Consider the following 14,391-nt stretch of genomic DNA (forward strand, 5'->3'; position numbering starts at 1 on the left):
ATCTCCCCCACCTGCAGAGTGAGCTCCTGTAGAGAGGAGACCACCTGCAAAGATATAACAGCCTCCCCACCAGTTAGAGAGCCCCTAGTTGGGCCGATGCACCAGAGGTCCCCTGCACTGGGGCTGAGCCCCCTGCACCCACCCGCCCACAGCTCCGGCGACACAACAGCCAGGACCCAAGCCCCCAAGGCCCAGCCAGCACCCCAGACCAGGGGCGGAGCACCCCCAGGCCCCCAAGCCTCCCCACCCATCCCGGACCCACCCAGGGGCAGCCAGGCTACCAGGCCAGTAACCAACATCCGCCAGCACAGACCCTCCCCCATCTCGACTGTACGCAGCCACAAGGAAAGCACCATCTAAGAGCCACCAGAGCCCCTAACTAGGTCATGGCCACATCCCCCGGGTTAGGCCCTCCAGGGAAAACGTCCCTAGGGACTCCCGAGACGCCCTAAGGCTTATTATTAATTTCTTACAAGTGGCACCAGTATTAACCTTTGCACCTTGTAAACTTTAGCAACACTTTATGATTTATTGTCTTCTCCATTTTTTGTAAATAATTCTGCTGTTTTGGTGCGGATATAGCTCATTTAGTTGAATGGACCACTTATATGTTATAAGGCTACCTACTGGACAGGTGCAGGTTCAACTCTGCCCTGGGAAATTTACTGCATGTCATTCCCTCTGCTTTATTGTCAGTAAAAGCTAAGCAAAAATAAATATGTATTAAAAAAAAAAATACACACACCACACACACACACACATATACATATACACATTTATGAGTAGGTTGAGTAGTGCTAGTAACTTAACATTAAAATGAAAGCCAAACCCTGAAAGGACCATGAAAATTCTCTTGATACCAAAATAATAAATGTTGCCTGACATAACATCTTTAATGGCCATGATCTCTGTTTTGTCCTTCTAGGTTTTAACAATTCTGAGAAAGCCTGTGACAAAGAATTCATCATCCGCAGAGCTGCTACTAACAGAGTTCTCAATGTGCTGCGCCACTGGGTTTCTAAGCATTCCCAGGTAAGTCTTCCAGTTAAGTTATAAATTCACCTATTTAAGGACTCTGGTGATTTTCTGTTTCAGTATAAATAGTTGTTCCTGTGTAATGTCACTGTAGCTGTATAGTTGAGAACTCTGGGTAGTAGAGACAGGAGTCCCCAGACAGCAGTCTTCTTGTCTTGCATATATATTTAATATTTATGCAAAAATATTTATGCAGCTGTGGGTAGTCTTTGATGGTGTCATTAGAACAAGCAAAAGCTAAATAACAAAAACTTGCATGTAAGTGACTAATGAAAACCTTTTTGTTTTTAATTAAGAGTAATGTGGTATTTTAAAATGTGTTTTCATTAGCTGGAAACATAGTTGCAAAACTTCTTGCATGCTTCACACTAGTTGAGAACATATGGTCCAACACACATTAAAGTTAAGCTAATTGCCAAACTAATTTTTAGGGAAAGGCGTTATGGACCTTTGATCTTCTGGAGATAGCTCTTTATCAGGAGCAGTGTATGTTTTGGGTCGTTAGCAATTTGGTAGATAAAGCAACAACTCAGACCCAGTTTTCCTGCTGACTGCTGGAAGTTTTCATTCAAAATCTTTACATATCCTTCTGTCTTCATGATTTCTTCCACACTGACAAGATTCCCATTTCCAGATGCACTGAAGCATCCCTACAGCATAATACTAGTGTGTTTCACTATGGGAGTGAAACCTCTCTCTTCTTTCTATAAACATGGCAGCATCTGTATAGGCAAAAAACGCAATAATTTCTTCTCATCTCACCTAAGAATGCACTTCCAGTATGCAAAATCGGTCTCCAGGTTGTCCTTCGCGTACTGGCTTGAAGCTGTGTCTTCTGCAGACGTCTGCACCCTTATAGTTCACTCTCGTCCAGGGCTCTAGTGATTGTCTTCTTTGAAACTACAGTTGCTTCTTTTGAAACTACAGTTGCTGAAGTTTTTATATATATATATATATATATATATATATATATGTATGCTATAACATATAACAGCAAGCCCTAGTGCATGGTGCAATAAACCACTTTTGCTTCATTTGTGAGGGGTGAAAGTGGTATTCTTTGGAGGAAGAGACCTGCTGAATAAAGACGTTTTATTGCCACTACAGAGAGAAGTGACACGGTAGATCTGTTGCCATTGAGTCATCAAGCATTTTGGACCCATCACGACAGAAAGATTTTACCACATTAACAGAATGAAGAGCTTGACTTTAGGTGTTCTCTATAAAGCTAAGGTAGTAGAAATTGGTAGCAATTATACTGAAGATAAATGTTGCCTTCATGGCTCTTGTCATCTCCATGAAGAAGTTTTTAAAACAATGTTGTCTGTAGAAGCTACTTTTCAACCCAAAGTGGGAGGAGGAACTTCATGCTGAGCATCTAACCAAGAATAATACTGTGCTGCTGCCTTGTGTGTATATAGCTGACAATAAAAAAGTCAGCCATGTAAGTAAATGTGACCTAAGTAATGACTCATTTGCTCTAGAAAGTTTATAAGAAACCTAGAGCTGGCTAACTGGACCATTGCTCAGCTCACCTGAAAGAGTTTGTTGTTGTGTTTGTTTTGATTGTTTCTTTTCTCCCGTCACTTTTTTCCCTCATGGAGGTACTTTTTGCTCTTCATGTCTTGTCTCCCACCCAGGAAGCATGGAAAAAGGTCAGCATCTTCCCCAGGGTAGCGAAAAGATTATAATTTTCATTTTACATTATATAAGATGCTATTTTTGCAACTGAATATTTAGCTTGGAAAGTAAACTTCTGTTGGTTGGTCCTAGGTTAAGTGTTATGTGGCCATGACCTTTAATTTTTTTTAAATATCATCCTACAAAAGTCAGTTCAGTTTGTGGCTTTTTACACGCTACTACTGCTGGCCTTATAGTTTTGATGTAAATTTCGAGACAGTTTTATTAATTTTTTATGATGCTTTGCCACATCTAACTTACTATAACAACATTGTAAACAGTGTAAAACTGCTACTTCTTCCTAAAAACATGGTCTTAATTGTTAACACTTATCTGCAAATTGCAGCTTTAACAGATAAAAAGGAGCCTGAAAAGTGACATGTACTTTTGGGTTTGTTTTGTTGTTGCATTTCCAGGACATCTGCAGTCACTATCATTTTCAAAGCGGGTGAAATTGATTCACATTGACTTATGCTTCATAACTGGAAAGATTATTACCCCTGAAGTTGGCTTTGTGTTATACTGTAATGATCAAGTGTTCTCATTTATTTATTTATTTATTTTTGAGAAATGTACTTTAGAGCCTCATGCTAACCATCCAGTAAGGTCTAAGGAATCTTCAAAGAATGGTGAGACAGAGAATTAATGGATCATAATTTCATTTATTTTTTGGACTCTAACCTGCTCTAGAGGAAGTTAGGCCTGCAGTCTATGTTATCATGGCAATGTACCCCAATGGGATGTAAAAGATGCTGGGAAATTTAAAAACAAACGAACACAGAAAAATTAAAAACCATTGGTAAAGTTTTCAAAAGTGCATGTTAGAGTTATAATGTGTCTAATTAGTAGGTACAGTGGGGCAAAAAAGTATTTAGTCAGCCACCGATTGTGCAAGTTCCCCCACTTAAAATGATGACAGAGGTCAGTAATTTGCACCAGAGGTACACTTCAACTGTGAGAGACAGAATGTGAAAAAAAAATCCATGAATCCACATGGTAGGATTTGTAAAGAATTTATTCGTAAATCAGGGTGGAAAATAAGTATTTGGTCAATAACAAAAATACAACTCAATACTTTGTAACATAATCTTTGTTGGCAATAACAGAGGTCAAACGTTTACTATAGGTCTTTACCAGGTTTGCACACACAGTAGCTGGTATTTTGGCCCATTCCTCCATGCAGATCTTCTCGAGAGCAGTGATGTTTTGGGGCTGTCGCCGAGCAACACGGACTTTCAACTCCCGCCACAGATTTTCTATGGGGTTGAGGTCTTAAACACTTACACTGAAGTTTCCACCTGCAAACTAATGGGTGACAACATGTTAACTAAGTCTATTTTGCATGCACAGTCTATGGCTTCACCCTGCTATGCAAAAAAAATCCATCCAGGACTTTCAAATGCTTTTACGGAGCCACTCCTTTGTTGCCCGGGCGGTGTGTTTTGGATCATTGTCATGTTGGAAGACCCAGCCTCGTTTCATCTTCAAAGTTCTCACTGATGGAAGGAGGTTTTGGCTCAAAATCTCACGATACATGGCCCCATTCATTCTGTCCTTAACACGGATCAGTCGTCCTGTCCCCTTGGCAGAAAAACAGCCCCATAGCATGATGTTTCCACCCCCATGCTTCACAGTAGGTATGGTGTTCTTGGGATGCAACTCAGTATTCTTCTTCCTCCAAACACGACGAGTTGAGTTTATACCAAAAAGTTCTACTTTGGTTTCATCTGACCACATGACATTCTCCCAATCCTCTGCTGTATCATCCATGTGCTCTCTGGACAAACTTCAGACGGGCCTGGACATGCACTGGCTTCAGCAGCGGAACACGTCTGGCACTGCGGGATTTGATTCCCTGCCGTTGTAGTGTGTTACTGATGGTGACCTTTAGTTACTTTGGTCCCAGCTCTCTGCAGGTCATTCACCAGGTCCCCCCGTGTGGTTCTGGGATCTTTGCTCACCGTTCTCATGATCATTTTGACCCCACGGGATGAGATCTTGCGTGGAGCCCCAGATCGAGGGAGATTATCAGTGGTCTTGTATGTCTTCCATTTTCTGATGATTGCTCCCACAGTTGATTTTTTCACACCAAGCTGCTTGCCTATTGTAGATTCACTCTTCCCAGTCTGGTGCAGGTCTACAATACTTTTCCTGGTGTCCTTCGAAAGCTCTTTGGTCTTGGCCATGGCGGAGTTTGGAGTCTGACTGTTTGAGGCTGTGGACAGGTGTCTTTTATACAGATGATGAGTTCAAACAGGTGCCATTCATACAGGTAACGAGTGGGGGACAGAAAAGCTTCTTACAGAAGACGTTACAGGTCTGTGAGAGCCAGAGATTTTCCTTGTTTGAGGTGACCAAATACTTATTTTCCACCCTATTTACGAATAAATTCTTTACAAATCCTACCATGTGGATTCATGGATTTTTTTTTCACATTCTGTCTCTCACAGTTGAAGTGTACCTCTGGTGCAAATTACTGACCTCTGTCATCATTTTAAGTGGGGGAACTTGCACAATCGGTGGCTGACTAAATACTTTTTTGCCCCACTGTATATCTGATATCCCTGTGTTGGTGTTGTTCCTGTGTCGTCATTATAGGAGCAAGGTAGTTGTATTCACCTGTTTACCATACCTGGCATTGACAACTATAAAGAGGTGAGCACGGGTCAGATCAAAGTACCAACAGCTGACTTGGACCTGTTATTTCTCTGGTGGCCCTGTGGCTCTCCCATGCAGATGTTAAGATGCTGACTCAGAACCCAACGTTTTTTCCTTAAATCTGATCCATGTTCACTCTACCTTAATGTTCATCAACACCAGGTCAGTTAGAATGCAGAATGGCAGTACAGATTTGCAGGCACCTCATTTCCAAGCTGTGTAAGTTTTGTTTTGGAGAAATGCACAGAGGATAACAGGCAGCAATTCAGACTAGAGGTTGTAGTCACTCTTCTATGTGGTTTTTATGTAGATGATTGTCTCGTCACTATTGGTTCTGAAGAGGAGGCAGCTTCAAGCATTTGGTCCTCTCTGTGCTTAAGGAGGCTTTAAGTTCACCAACAAGCAACAGATTAGTAACAGACGAGTTATGCTTGCTACCATACCTCAGCAGGAGAGATCAAAGGTTAAGGACTTGGATTTGGACAGTGAAAACTTGCCAGTAGAGAGAGCATTGAGTGTTTAAATAACATTTAAGAGCAAACCTCTCACAAGGAGAAGGATATTATCCACTGTAAGTCCTCTCTATGACCCATTTAAGTTTTCGGGACCTGTTATGTTGTGTTATGGTATCTACTAACATCTGGGCTGGGATGACATGTTGCCACCCACTCTTGCACAAGCATGGACAATCTAGATGGATGACAGCTTGTACATTATAATACTGAGAGGTCCTTTAAATCTTATAACTTTGGAGATGTTGCTTCTGCTTCTGCTCAGTGTAATTCCACTGAAACAAACTAGCATTCCTCACATGCCCTTGGACATGTACAGCTGATTTAGCTGCGAGTATGGACAAGGTGTTTAGAAAGGAGTCAAGGCAGTGATGTAAATTAATATTTGGACAAACTTTTGGATTTCATCATTTAATTTTCTTTCTAGATTGATCCGGGGGAGGGTTGCATGGTTAATTAGGTTCATTTGGAGCTTAGGAAGGAGACAGCTAAAAACAGCTTTGAATCTAGCCTAGGTCAGCTTGCCTGGCTTGAGGCAAGGCTTCAGAGTTCAGAGTAATTCAGAAGAAGAAATATTCAGATGAGATCAGTGGTTTGCAGAAAGGTGAAATATGAAGAAGAGCAGTCACCTCAGTAGGCTTATTTTCAAGCTTATGGATGGCATTTTGAGAGTTGGGTTAGGCTTAGTAGAGCAGCTATACCAGAGGAGGCAAGGCATCAGGTTTTATTGGCTTGGGATCTTCACATTTCTGACCTTGTGCTTCAACATGTACATCCAAAAACATGGCAGAGTGGACATTATCACATGCTTTCTCAGTTTCAGCAAAGCTTTTTGTTTCCAGGTGCAACTACTGCTACAATATAAGGAGGATTTTAGCTAAATATAGACTTCAAGCAGCAATGGGACGTCAGCTGATGATCTTTCCAGATGAATCTCCATTTACTCAGATTAGAGAGGATTGCTTTGGGCCTTCTTAGGTTAAGTGTGAAAGGCATCTTACAGCGAGAGCTGTGCGACTGGAGGTGCTGTCATCTTTGAACACAGACGCCTTTATTAATGGTCTTGGGGCAATTTATTTCAAGACATGAGAATTTGAGGTATGATAGGATAATGTCAGTAATGAATGAGAACTGGAGTAACTGGAGGATGGAATCGGGCACAAATACATCAAATTTTTGCTAAGGTAAAGGTGTAGATAGGTTTTCAGTCCCCCCACTGGTTCACATCATAGTGAACTGCTAATAGGGTTTGTTCCGTCTTGAAAATACAAAATCTGGATGTATCTGTCTCGCAGACCTGCATCTCTTCACCTGCTTCCTGCTCTCACTATAGATCACAATGTCATCTGCAAACATCATATTCCACAAAGACTATGTCCTTGCATTTTTCAGCCTTTCAGATTCCACCTTCTGTGTAAGATGTAGTCCAGCTGTGTTCACTTTCCTCCATTCTTATGCTTCACCCCATGTTCCTCCCTATCTTAAAGCACATGCTCACTAAAGTCATTTCCATCTCCTTGGCAAATTCTGGTTACTATTTGTTCCCCTGTATTTCTCTTCTTAACACCATACCTATCCAACACCTCTCATCACCTCTGTTCCCTTCACGTACAACCTCACCCTTTCCCCTTCCCACTGTCATATATGAGTGCAAGCTTAATTAGATGGTAAATATACAATAAACCACTGAAATGAATCTTTCTGTGAGTGCCCACTACTCTAATCTTAACTTCAAGTCTAAGCTTCCCTATAAATATATATGCATGTGTTGTTTCAATCAGGACTTTGAAATGAACAGTGAGCTGAAGGTGGGGGTGATCAGTCTACTAGAAGAGGTGTTGCGAGATCCAGATCTGCTGCCGCAAGAGAGGAAAGCTACAACAAACATATTAAGGTACAAAGGGATTGCTGTAAATATCATTGTGTACTTCTTTTTATCTACACACTGTCCTAGATTTTTTTTCTGCAATAGGCAAGGTGAAGCCATAGACTGTGCATGCAAAATAGACTTAGTTAACATGTTGTCACCCATTAGTTTGCAGGTGGAAACTTCAGTGTAAGTGTTTAAGACCCTATCTTGCTTTTTCTGTAGTAAAAGTTCCCATATTTGGAAAAGAAGCTGGAGTGCTAAGATAGCACATTCTAGTGGGTTTGGTTATAGCTGTTATTGATAAACTGTAAGGGGGCAATGTGCAGACAAAGTGCAATTAGTAAATATCTGTAATTAGTAAAAGACTTATCCAAGACAAGAATTTCAATCGTCAAAACTGAAGCACAAATTTCTTGTGATGGTCTATCCAGAACAGCTGCCTGTGTCTGTGCACCTGTCAGTCCAATCAGTTTAAGTCATACAAGTGTAAATCTAGGATGAGTGAGTTAAACAGGGTTTTGAGTGCCGTTAACCTAGGCATTTTAACACTAGAATTTATGCAGACAAAGTCACATTTATAGCAATTGCCTCTAGGGTGAAGTAGGTAAACAGCAGATTACATATAAAAAGAACTGATACTGCTAATTCAGCTCCCTGTGTTGTTAGCCTCATGACCCTGCTTTTGCAGGTCCCTTTCAATAAAATAAACTTTATCTGAAAGATAGGCGTAGCTACTGTGCTGTCACCCATTAGTTAGTGAAGACCCTTGTTGTTGTCATGTAACTATGGATGAATTACTTTTTCAAAAATTCATGCAAATTTTAGATCATGATTTTGAATGTTTAGTTGAGTTATTTTCATTGCAACACAAAGTGTTGTAGAGGTTTACATAATGTTCATGAGTACAAATGCAGAACAGCTTTCATATGACTGGTACTGCATGTATGTAATGCTATGCCATTTTTGGTTTTCAGTGCACTTTCTCAAGAAGAACAAGACGATGCTCAGCTCGGGATGGAGGACATATTACAAATGGTCAGTACTGTCATTTAGCAGAACGGGTTTTATTAAAGATTTTCCTGACAAGTTTATAACTTGTTTGTCGAAATTCTTTATCTCATGAATGACACAGAAGAGCTGCCCGCTTCTACACTTCATTGTGGTAAGAATAATGTCATGTCCTTGCCTTGTGAAAAATAGCCGCTGTGGTTACTCTGTATTGAGGAGAACTATGTTACCTCCCTCCTCAAATATCCACAGGTCGTTTCCTTATATGTGGACTTAATTTGTGTTTGTGTGGTACTGTAGTCCCATGAAGAGCTTTGCAGTTTAGTACTGTTTTTTACACATGCAGTTTGTTTGTCTGTGTTTTCAAGGCGGAGAGTCCTAAATCAGAGTGTTTTGAGTCACTCTCAGCCATAGAACTAGCAGAACAGATCACCTTGCTGGATCATATTGTGTTCAGGAGCATTCCTTATGAGTAAGTATGTTATACAAGACATTCAAGCTCTCCTTGCATCACCCTGGAGTTATTTAATATGATCAACAAATAAATGAATGAATGAAATGAAATGAATCATCTCTTTAAAATGTCTTTGTACAGCGTATTTGCCTATATTGAGTCTAGTTGGGTATCTCAACGTGCCTTAAGAATACAGCTGCCCAGTTTATAGTAAGTTAGCAAGTTAACAAATTATACAGTAATTTAACTAGGATTTATTGGCCTGCTAAAACACCTTAAATTAGATGTGTAGAGGACTATAAGCCTGGATCCCAGCAGAATAGCTGATATCATTGGCAGCCTACATCTAGTTGATGTAGGCTGCCAGTGATATCAGCTGATCTGCTGGGATCCAGGCTGTTTGATTTTATGGTCTACCTGAACTAACAATATCCTTGATTAATATGATAAGCATAAAACAAAATTACACTTAAAGAAATATAGTATTTGACTCAAAGATAACTTCCCATAGATTTGGTGGAGTAAAGCTCAGAGACTGTAGGGAACAGATTATGACATGTGGACATACAGTATGTGTAACCTATGATTTTGGATATTTTCTGTCCTGCAGGGAGTTCCTAGGTCAGGGCTTTATGAAGCTGGATAAAACGGAAAGGACTCCATACATCATGAAGACCACCCAGCACTTTAATGATGTAAGACGGTGACTTTTTATCCTGAGCAGTGATGTAGTGGTGGGGCTTATAGGGAGTTTTATAAAAAGTCTGTGGTACAACAGTTGTCTCTCTTGTTCAGTCAGGGGCAAAAGCCACACAGTTTCTTAAAAAGTGGCCAGTGACCACTACTTAGAGTCCAGTACACATGACATCCCTCTGTAAGCTAGAGGGAGACAGAACTGAAAAAGAGGATTTAACAGACTTAATAATACAAAAACATTCAGTAATCAAAAAGTGGAAATGGAAAAATACAAGTAAGAGCAGTGCCTTTAATTAAAGTATATTTCTACATTTTAAATACTGGATTCTCACTGCTGAAGAATCAAAGGACGAGTTGCATTTAATAGCTGTCTTTCCTAAAATTTCAGTCTATAAAGAATAAAGCTTTCACAATCAAACTAAATATATATGATTATCCACATTAGATTGGTGGTGTATTCTTTTGCCCACTAATATCAGTGACATAATTTGGCATATCACTGAAGGCAGACAGATTATTGGAAACATCTCTCATCTCTCTATACCTTGCTTCACAGATGAGCAACCTGGTAGCGTCTCAGATAATGACCCATACTGATGTGGCCTCCAGAGCCAGCTCCATTGAGAAGTGGCTGGCAGTGGCTGACATCTGTCGCTGCCTCAATAACTACAACGGAGTACTGGAGATCATTGCTGCACTCGAAGGCAGTGCCATCTACAGGCTTAAAAAGACCTGGGCAAAAGTCTGCAAACAGGTTGATTCTCCTTTCAGAGAGCTGCTGAAAATAATACCACATCTGTGTACTGAAAAAATTACTCTTTTTTTTTCATTATTTTCAGACAAAGGGACTGAGGGACAGACTTCAGAAGATTGTGTCATCAGAGGGACGGTTCAAGAACCTCAGAGAGACATTGAAAAAGTAAATATAGCCAGTGAGCAGAGGAAAATGTCTCAAATCAGTTCATAAACACTGTATATTTCTGCTTTGTCTGCACAGCTGTAATCCTCCATGTGTCCCTTACCTGGGCATGTACCTCACTGACCTGGCCTGCATTGAGGAGGGGACACCCAACTTTACAGAGGAGGGCCTTGTTAACTTCTCTAAGATGAGGATGGTAAGGATTACACTTTCCTAAAACTGGAATTTGGCACAAAACTCACAATTCACTGTGCCTTAATGGTCTATATAGCAGGAAAAAAAAACATACATAAAAAACATAAAATTTGAATCTGGATGTCAGTTATTGAGCTGCTTAAATCCGTTTGAGGCACATATGCCATACTGTATTGAATACTGCCTAACGGTCATCTAGGACTTGATTATGATGATCTATTTAGACATTGAACATCTATGCACACAACCCCTGTTTTTGTCCATCTTTGTGATATGATACTACAATACCTAAAGTCACGGTTTCCAGAATTTTGGCTTAAATAATTTAATACTTGCACTGAATATCTACCTTTACTACTGCTGGAGGCCTAAACAATACTATTGTACTGGCTCTCAAAAAGGCCTGTACTCTGTGCATCTTTTTTAATGAGCTTGTTTCAGATATTTCCTTCGAAATACAACCATGTAGCAGGGAGTAATTTCAGGTTATTGGTTAGAGACTAACAAGTCTCTTACCAGGACAGCGAGTCAACCCCCCACCCCCCTCACACACACACACACACACACACACTCTCTAGAAAAAAAACATCATGTCTGAAGCATTCCAGTAACTTTGTCCTTGGTATCTCAGATTTCTCATATCATCCGGGAGATCCGTCAGTTCCAGCAAACACCGTACAGGATAGAGCACCAACCAAAGGTGTGTCTAATTAGATATTTGTAACGTGTAATTATTGTTAATGATTTTTTTAAGCAGATTTATATGAGCTGTTTACATACTTAAAAAAATATACTGAAGCCAGTTTAGCAGCAAAATGTGTTTAATAACAAACAATCAATATCAGAGTAAGTGTATAATTTTTCACTGCTTAACCTTCAAAAAAATCCAAAATCTTTAAATTTAACCTATCTCATTCCATTCCAGGTGACTCAGTTCCTGCTGGATAAAAGCCTAGTGATTGATGAAGATACCCTTTATGAACTCTCACTCAAGATTGAACCCCGACTACCACCTGGCTAACTGCATCTTCTAAACAGACATATAGTTGATATATATACAATTTCTAGCTCAGAGCAACACATTCATTCATTCATTACACAGCAGGGGTTGTTACATAGAATGCCATCAATCACTGCACTTGGGAAACTCAGGAGAAAATGTGCCTTACTGAAGTGTATATTTAGTGAGCAGACTATAAAACAGTGGTACAGTTCTGTTACCTATTCAAAGTTGTCCTTACAACATATCAGTTTCTTGTAACACAAATCAAATGAACACAAACTAGTTGCTACACAGTAAGTTTGGGGTTGTTGGGGACCCTGTAGCAAGTAATCAAGTAATTGCATAATTGAGTAACTGAGAAAGTGTGTGTGTGTGTGTGTGTGTGTGTGTGTGTGTGTGTGTGTGTGTGTGTGTGTGTGTGTGTGGAGTACGTCACATATTTTATCTACTTTAATACTTTCTGTTTCACAGGAGACGTTATCTAACGCTTCGCTTTTTATCTTTTTTTAATCATACGCTATGATAATAAGGAAAAATGAAAGCTTTATGTTCTTACAAATTCTCTCGCATGTCAGAGCAAAAATCCTTAAAGTTTAAACACATTGCAGATTTTGAAATATGCTCATTACAGTTTTTAAGACATTTTTCTTTCTCTTTACAATCAGATCCTGTCTTTTGAGTTTTTTAATGTTTATGATTTTGTACACAAAACTTTTTGAGCTTCACTTTTTGAGAGTTGGACTCAAGGGGTTCTTTCATGCTACAAAAGCATATTGCCACATATCAAGAATATGTGGCACTATTCTTAATAGTTCCCGTCAATGTGATCAATTTTTCATATTCATATTTCAAACTCTATTGAGTGTATTAGTGAAATAGTAAGATCTTTGCACTATTAATTTATTATTAATTCAAAGATTTTCATTAGACTGTAATTTTGATTATAACATGAATATAGTGTGATTTCTCCTGTACTTAAAATTTTGTGCTTGTTTGATGTCTTTGGGATGTGGTAGGGATGGGTTATTGGGTCTGGGGGCGTATTTTTCGCCATTTCAAAGGTCCGGAATCTGCTTTCTTACACTGCTGCATACTTTGAAGTTACAGTTTTGCTAATGTATTTATAAGCTTAAAAATAAAATAAAAAAAATAAACTGTTCAAACTGTAAAACATTGTTGTTTTATCAAGCAGAGAGGACACATAAAATCATCAAAAAGAAAAAAATGAACACACACAGTGTTGCCAAAATAAAACATGCACACAGACTAATGCAAGTTCACTGAGAAGAGATCACTTGGAAGAATTGAGGATGATTTACTGAGATATTGAAAAATAATGGATTTCATAATTAAACTCATGACCCATCATGGCAGACCAGAATCTCAGCAGTCATAGGATTTAGGACAGCCCCCCCACCCCCACCCCAAAGTCTAGATGCTGGTGGTTGCTGGTGAAGATGAAGACTGAGGGTCTGTGAGGTTTAGACGGGGAGCAGGTAAGTTGTATGAAGGAGAGCCTGAAAGGGAGAATGACTGAGAGCCCATATTTAAACTATACGAAACAGGGGTTGGTTTAACGATTGGATTAGATTAATGATGTCAGTACTGAGAGTGACAGCGTGGGAAAGTGTCAGTAAAAAACATGGCACAAAAACAGAAAACCAAATAAAAAGTGGGTTGAAAATTGGGTTGCATTTGTGCAGCAACTGTAAGGAAAGCAGCCAAAATTGTGTGCCCTACATAAGCATAAGCAGGGTATGAGTTGAGCCATCGGCCATAATATTACACTCTCTCTCTCTCTCAATTAATTTCCCTCTCGCCCTTGCGGGGGTCTTTACCCCTACTTAAAGCTCGGTTCCTCTACCAGATTCCTGGGACCTTGAGGTTCCTGCATCTTTGCTGTTCCAAAGACTGAAGTCTTCTGGACAGAGAGTCTTCTGGGATCTGCTGGATCTTAATCAAATAAAACAAGCTGCACTGAAGTTTAACCATACCCATGCAGCTTATTAGCTGACAGTGCATTGGGAGGACAGTACTTGTGTACAAAACTCTAAGGTTTATACTGGGAGATCTAGTTTCTCTTGGTATTGGCTACAGTGAGTCTAGTTTAACTACCTATCCACATAGGATTTTCTCACTAAATTTTATCCATGGGATTTTTGTAATGTGCAAATATTGAATCCTCTAACTCAGGGCATGGCTGCTGCTGTACATAGCTCTCATGGTCACAGAAGTGGAACAAGAGATCATTTTCAAATATCAAGGTCAAACTGGACAGTGATATTGGAGCCTTGGTGGTCATGGTTAATCATGGCTCAGCAGAAGCATACTATACGTCCATTGGCTTATAATTATTTCTTT

The 14,391-nt window shown here is 39.8% G+C and overlaps 1 protein-coding gene across 7 annotated transcripts in view; it reads left to right on the forward strand.

Moving 5' to 3' along the window:
- rasgrf2a (Ras protein-specific guanine nucleotide-releasing factor 2a) overlaps positions 1–14,356 on the forward strand; it is a 46,308-nt gene extending 31,952 nt beyond the window's left edge. For all 7 annotated transcript variants that reach the window (XM_042213008.1, XM_042213005.1, XM_014340823.2 and 4 more), the window contains 11 exons: positions 926–1,032; positions 7,667–7,779; positions 8,730–8,790; positions 8,888–8,917; positions 9,132–9,235; positions 9,828–9,912; positions 10,470–10,667; positions 10,753–10,832; positions 10,911–11,028; positions 11,659–11,727; positions 11,953–14,356. In XM_042213008.1, coding sequence (XP_042068942.1) covers positions 926–1,032; positions 7,667–7,779; positions 8,730–8,790; positions 8,888–8,917; positions 9,132–9,235; positions 9,828–9,912; positions 10,470–10,667; positions 10,753–10,832; positions 10,911–11,028; positions 11,659–11,727; positions 11,953–12,048 — 1,061 coding nt within the window. In that variant the 3' untranslated portion in view covers positions 12,049–14,356. The remainder of the gene's footprint in view (positions 1–925; positions 1,033–7,666; positions 7,780–8,729; positions 8,791–8,887; positions 8,918–9,131; positions 9,236–9,827; positions 9,913–10,469; positions 10,668–10,752; positions 10,833–10,910; positions 11,029–11,658; positions 11,728–11,952) is intronic.
- The last annotated feature ends 35 nt before the right edge of the window (positions 14,357–14,391 follow it).

This window comes from Haplochromis burtoni, unplaced genomic scaffold (assembly GCF_018398535.1).
Source record: "Haplochromis burtoni strain Fernald_Lab_line unplaced genomic scaffold, NCSU_Asbu1 Contig_407, whole genome shotgun sequence".
Taxonomy (NCBI): domain Eukaryota; kingdom Metazoa; phylum Chordata; class Actinopteri; order Cichliformes; family Cichlidae; genus Haplochromis; species Haplochromis burtoni.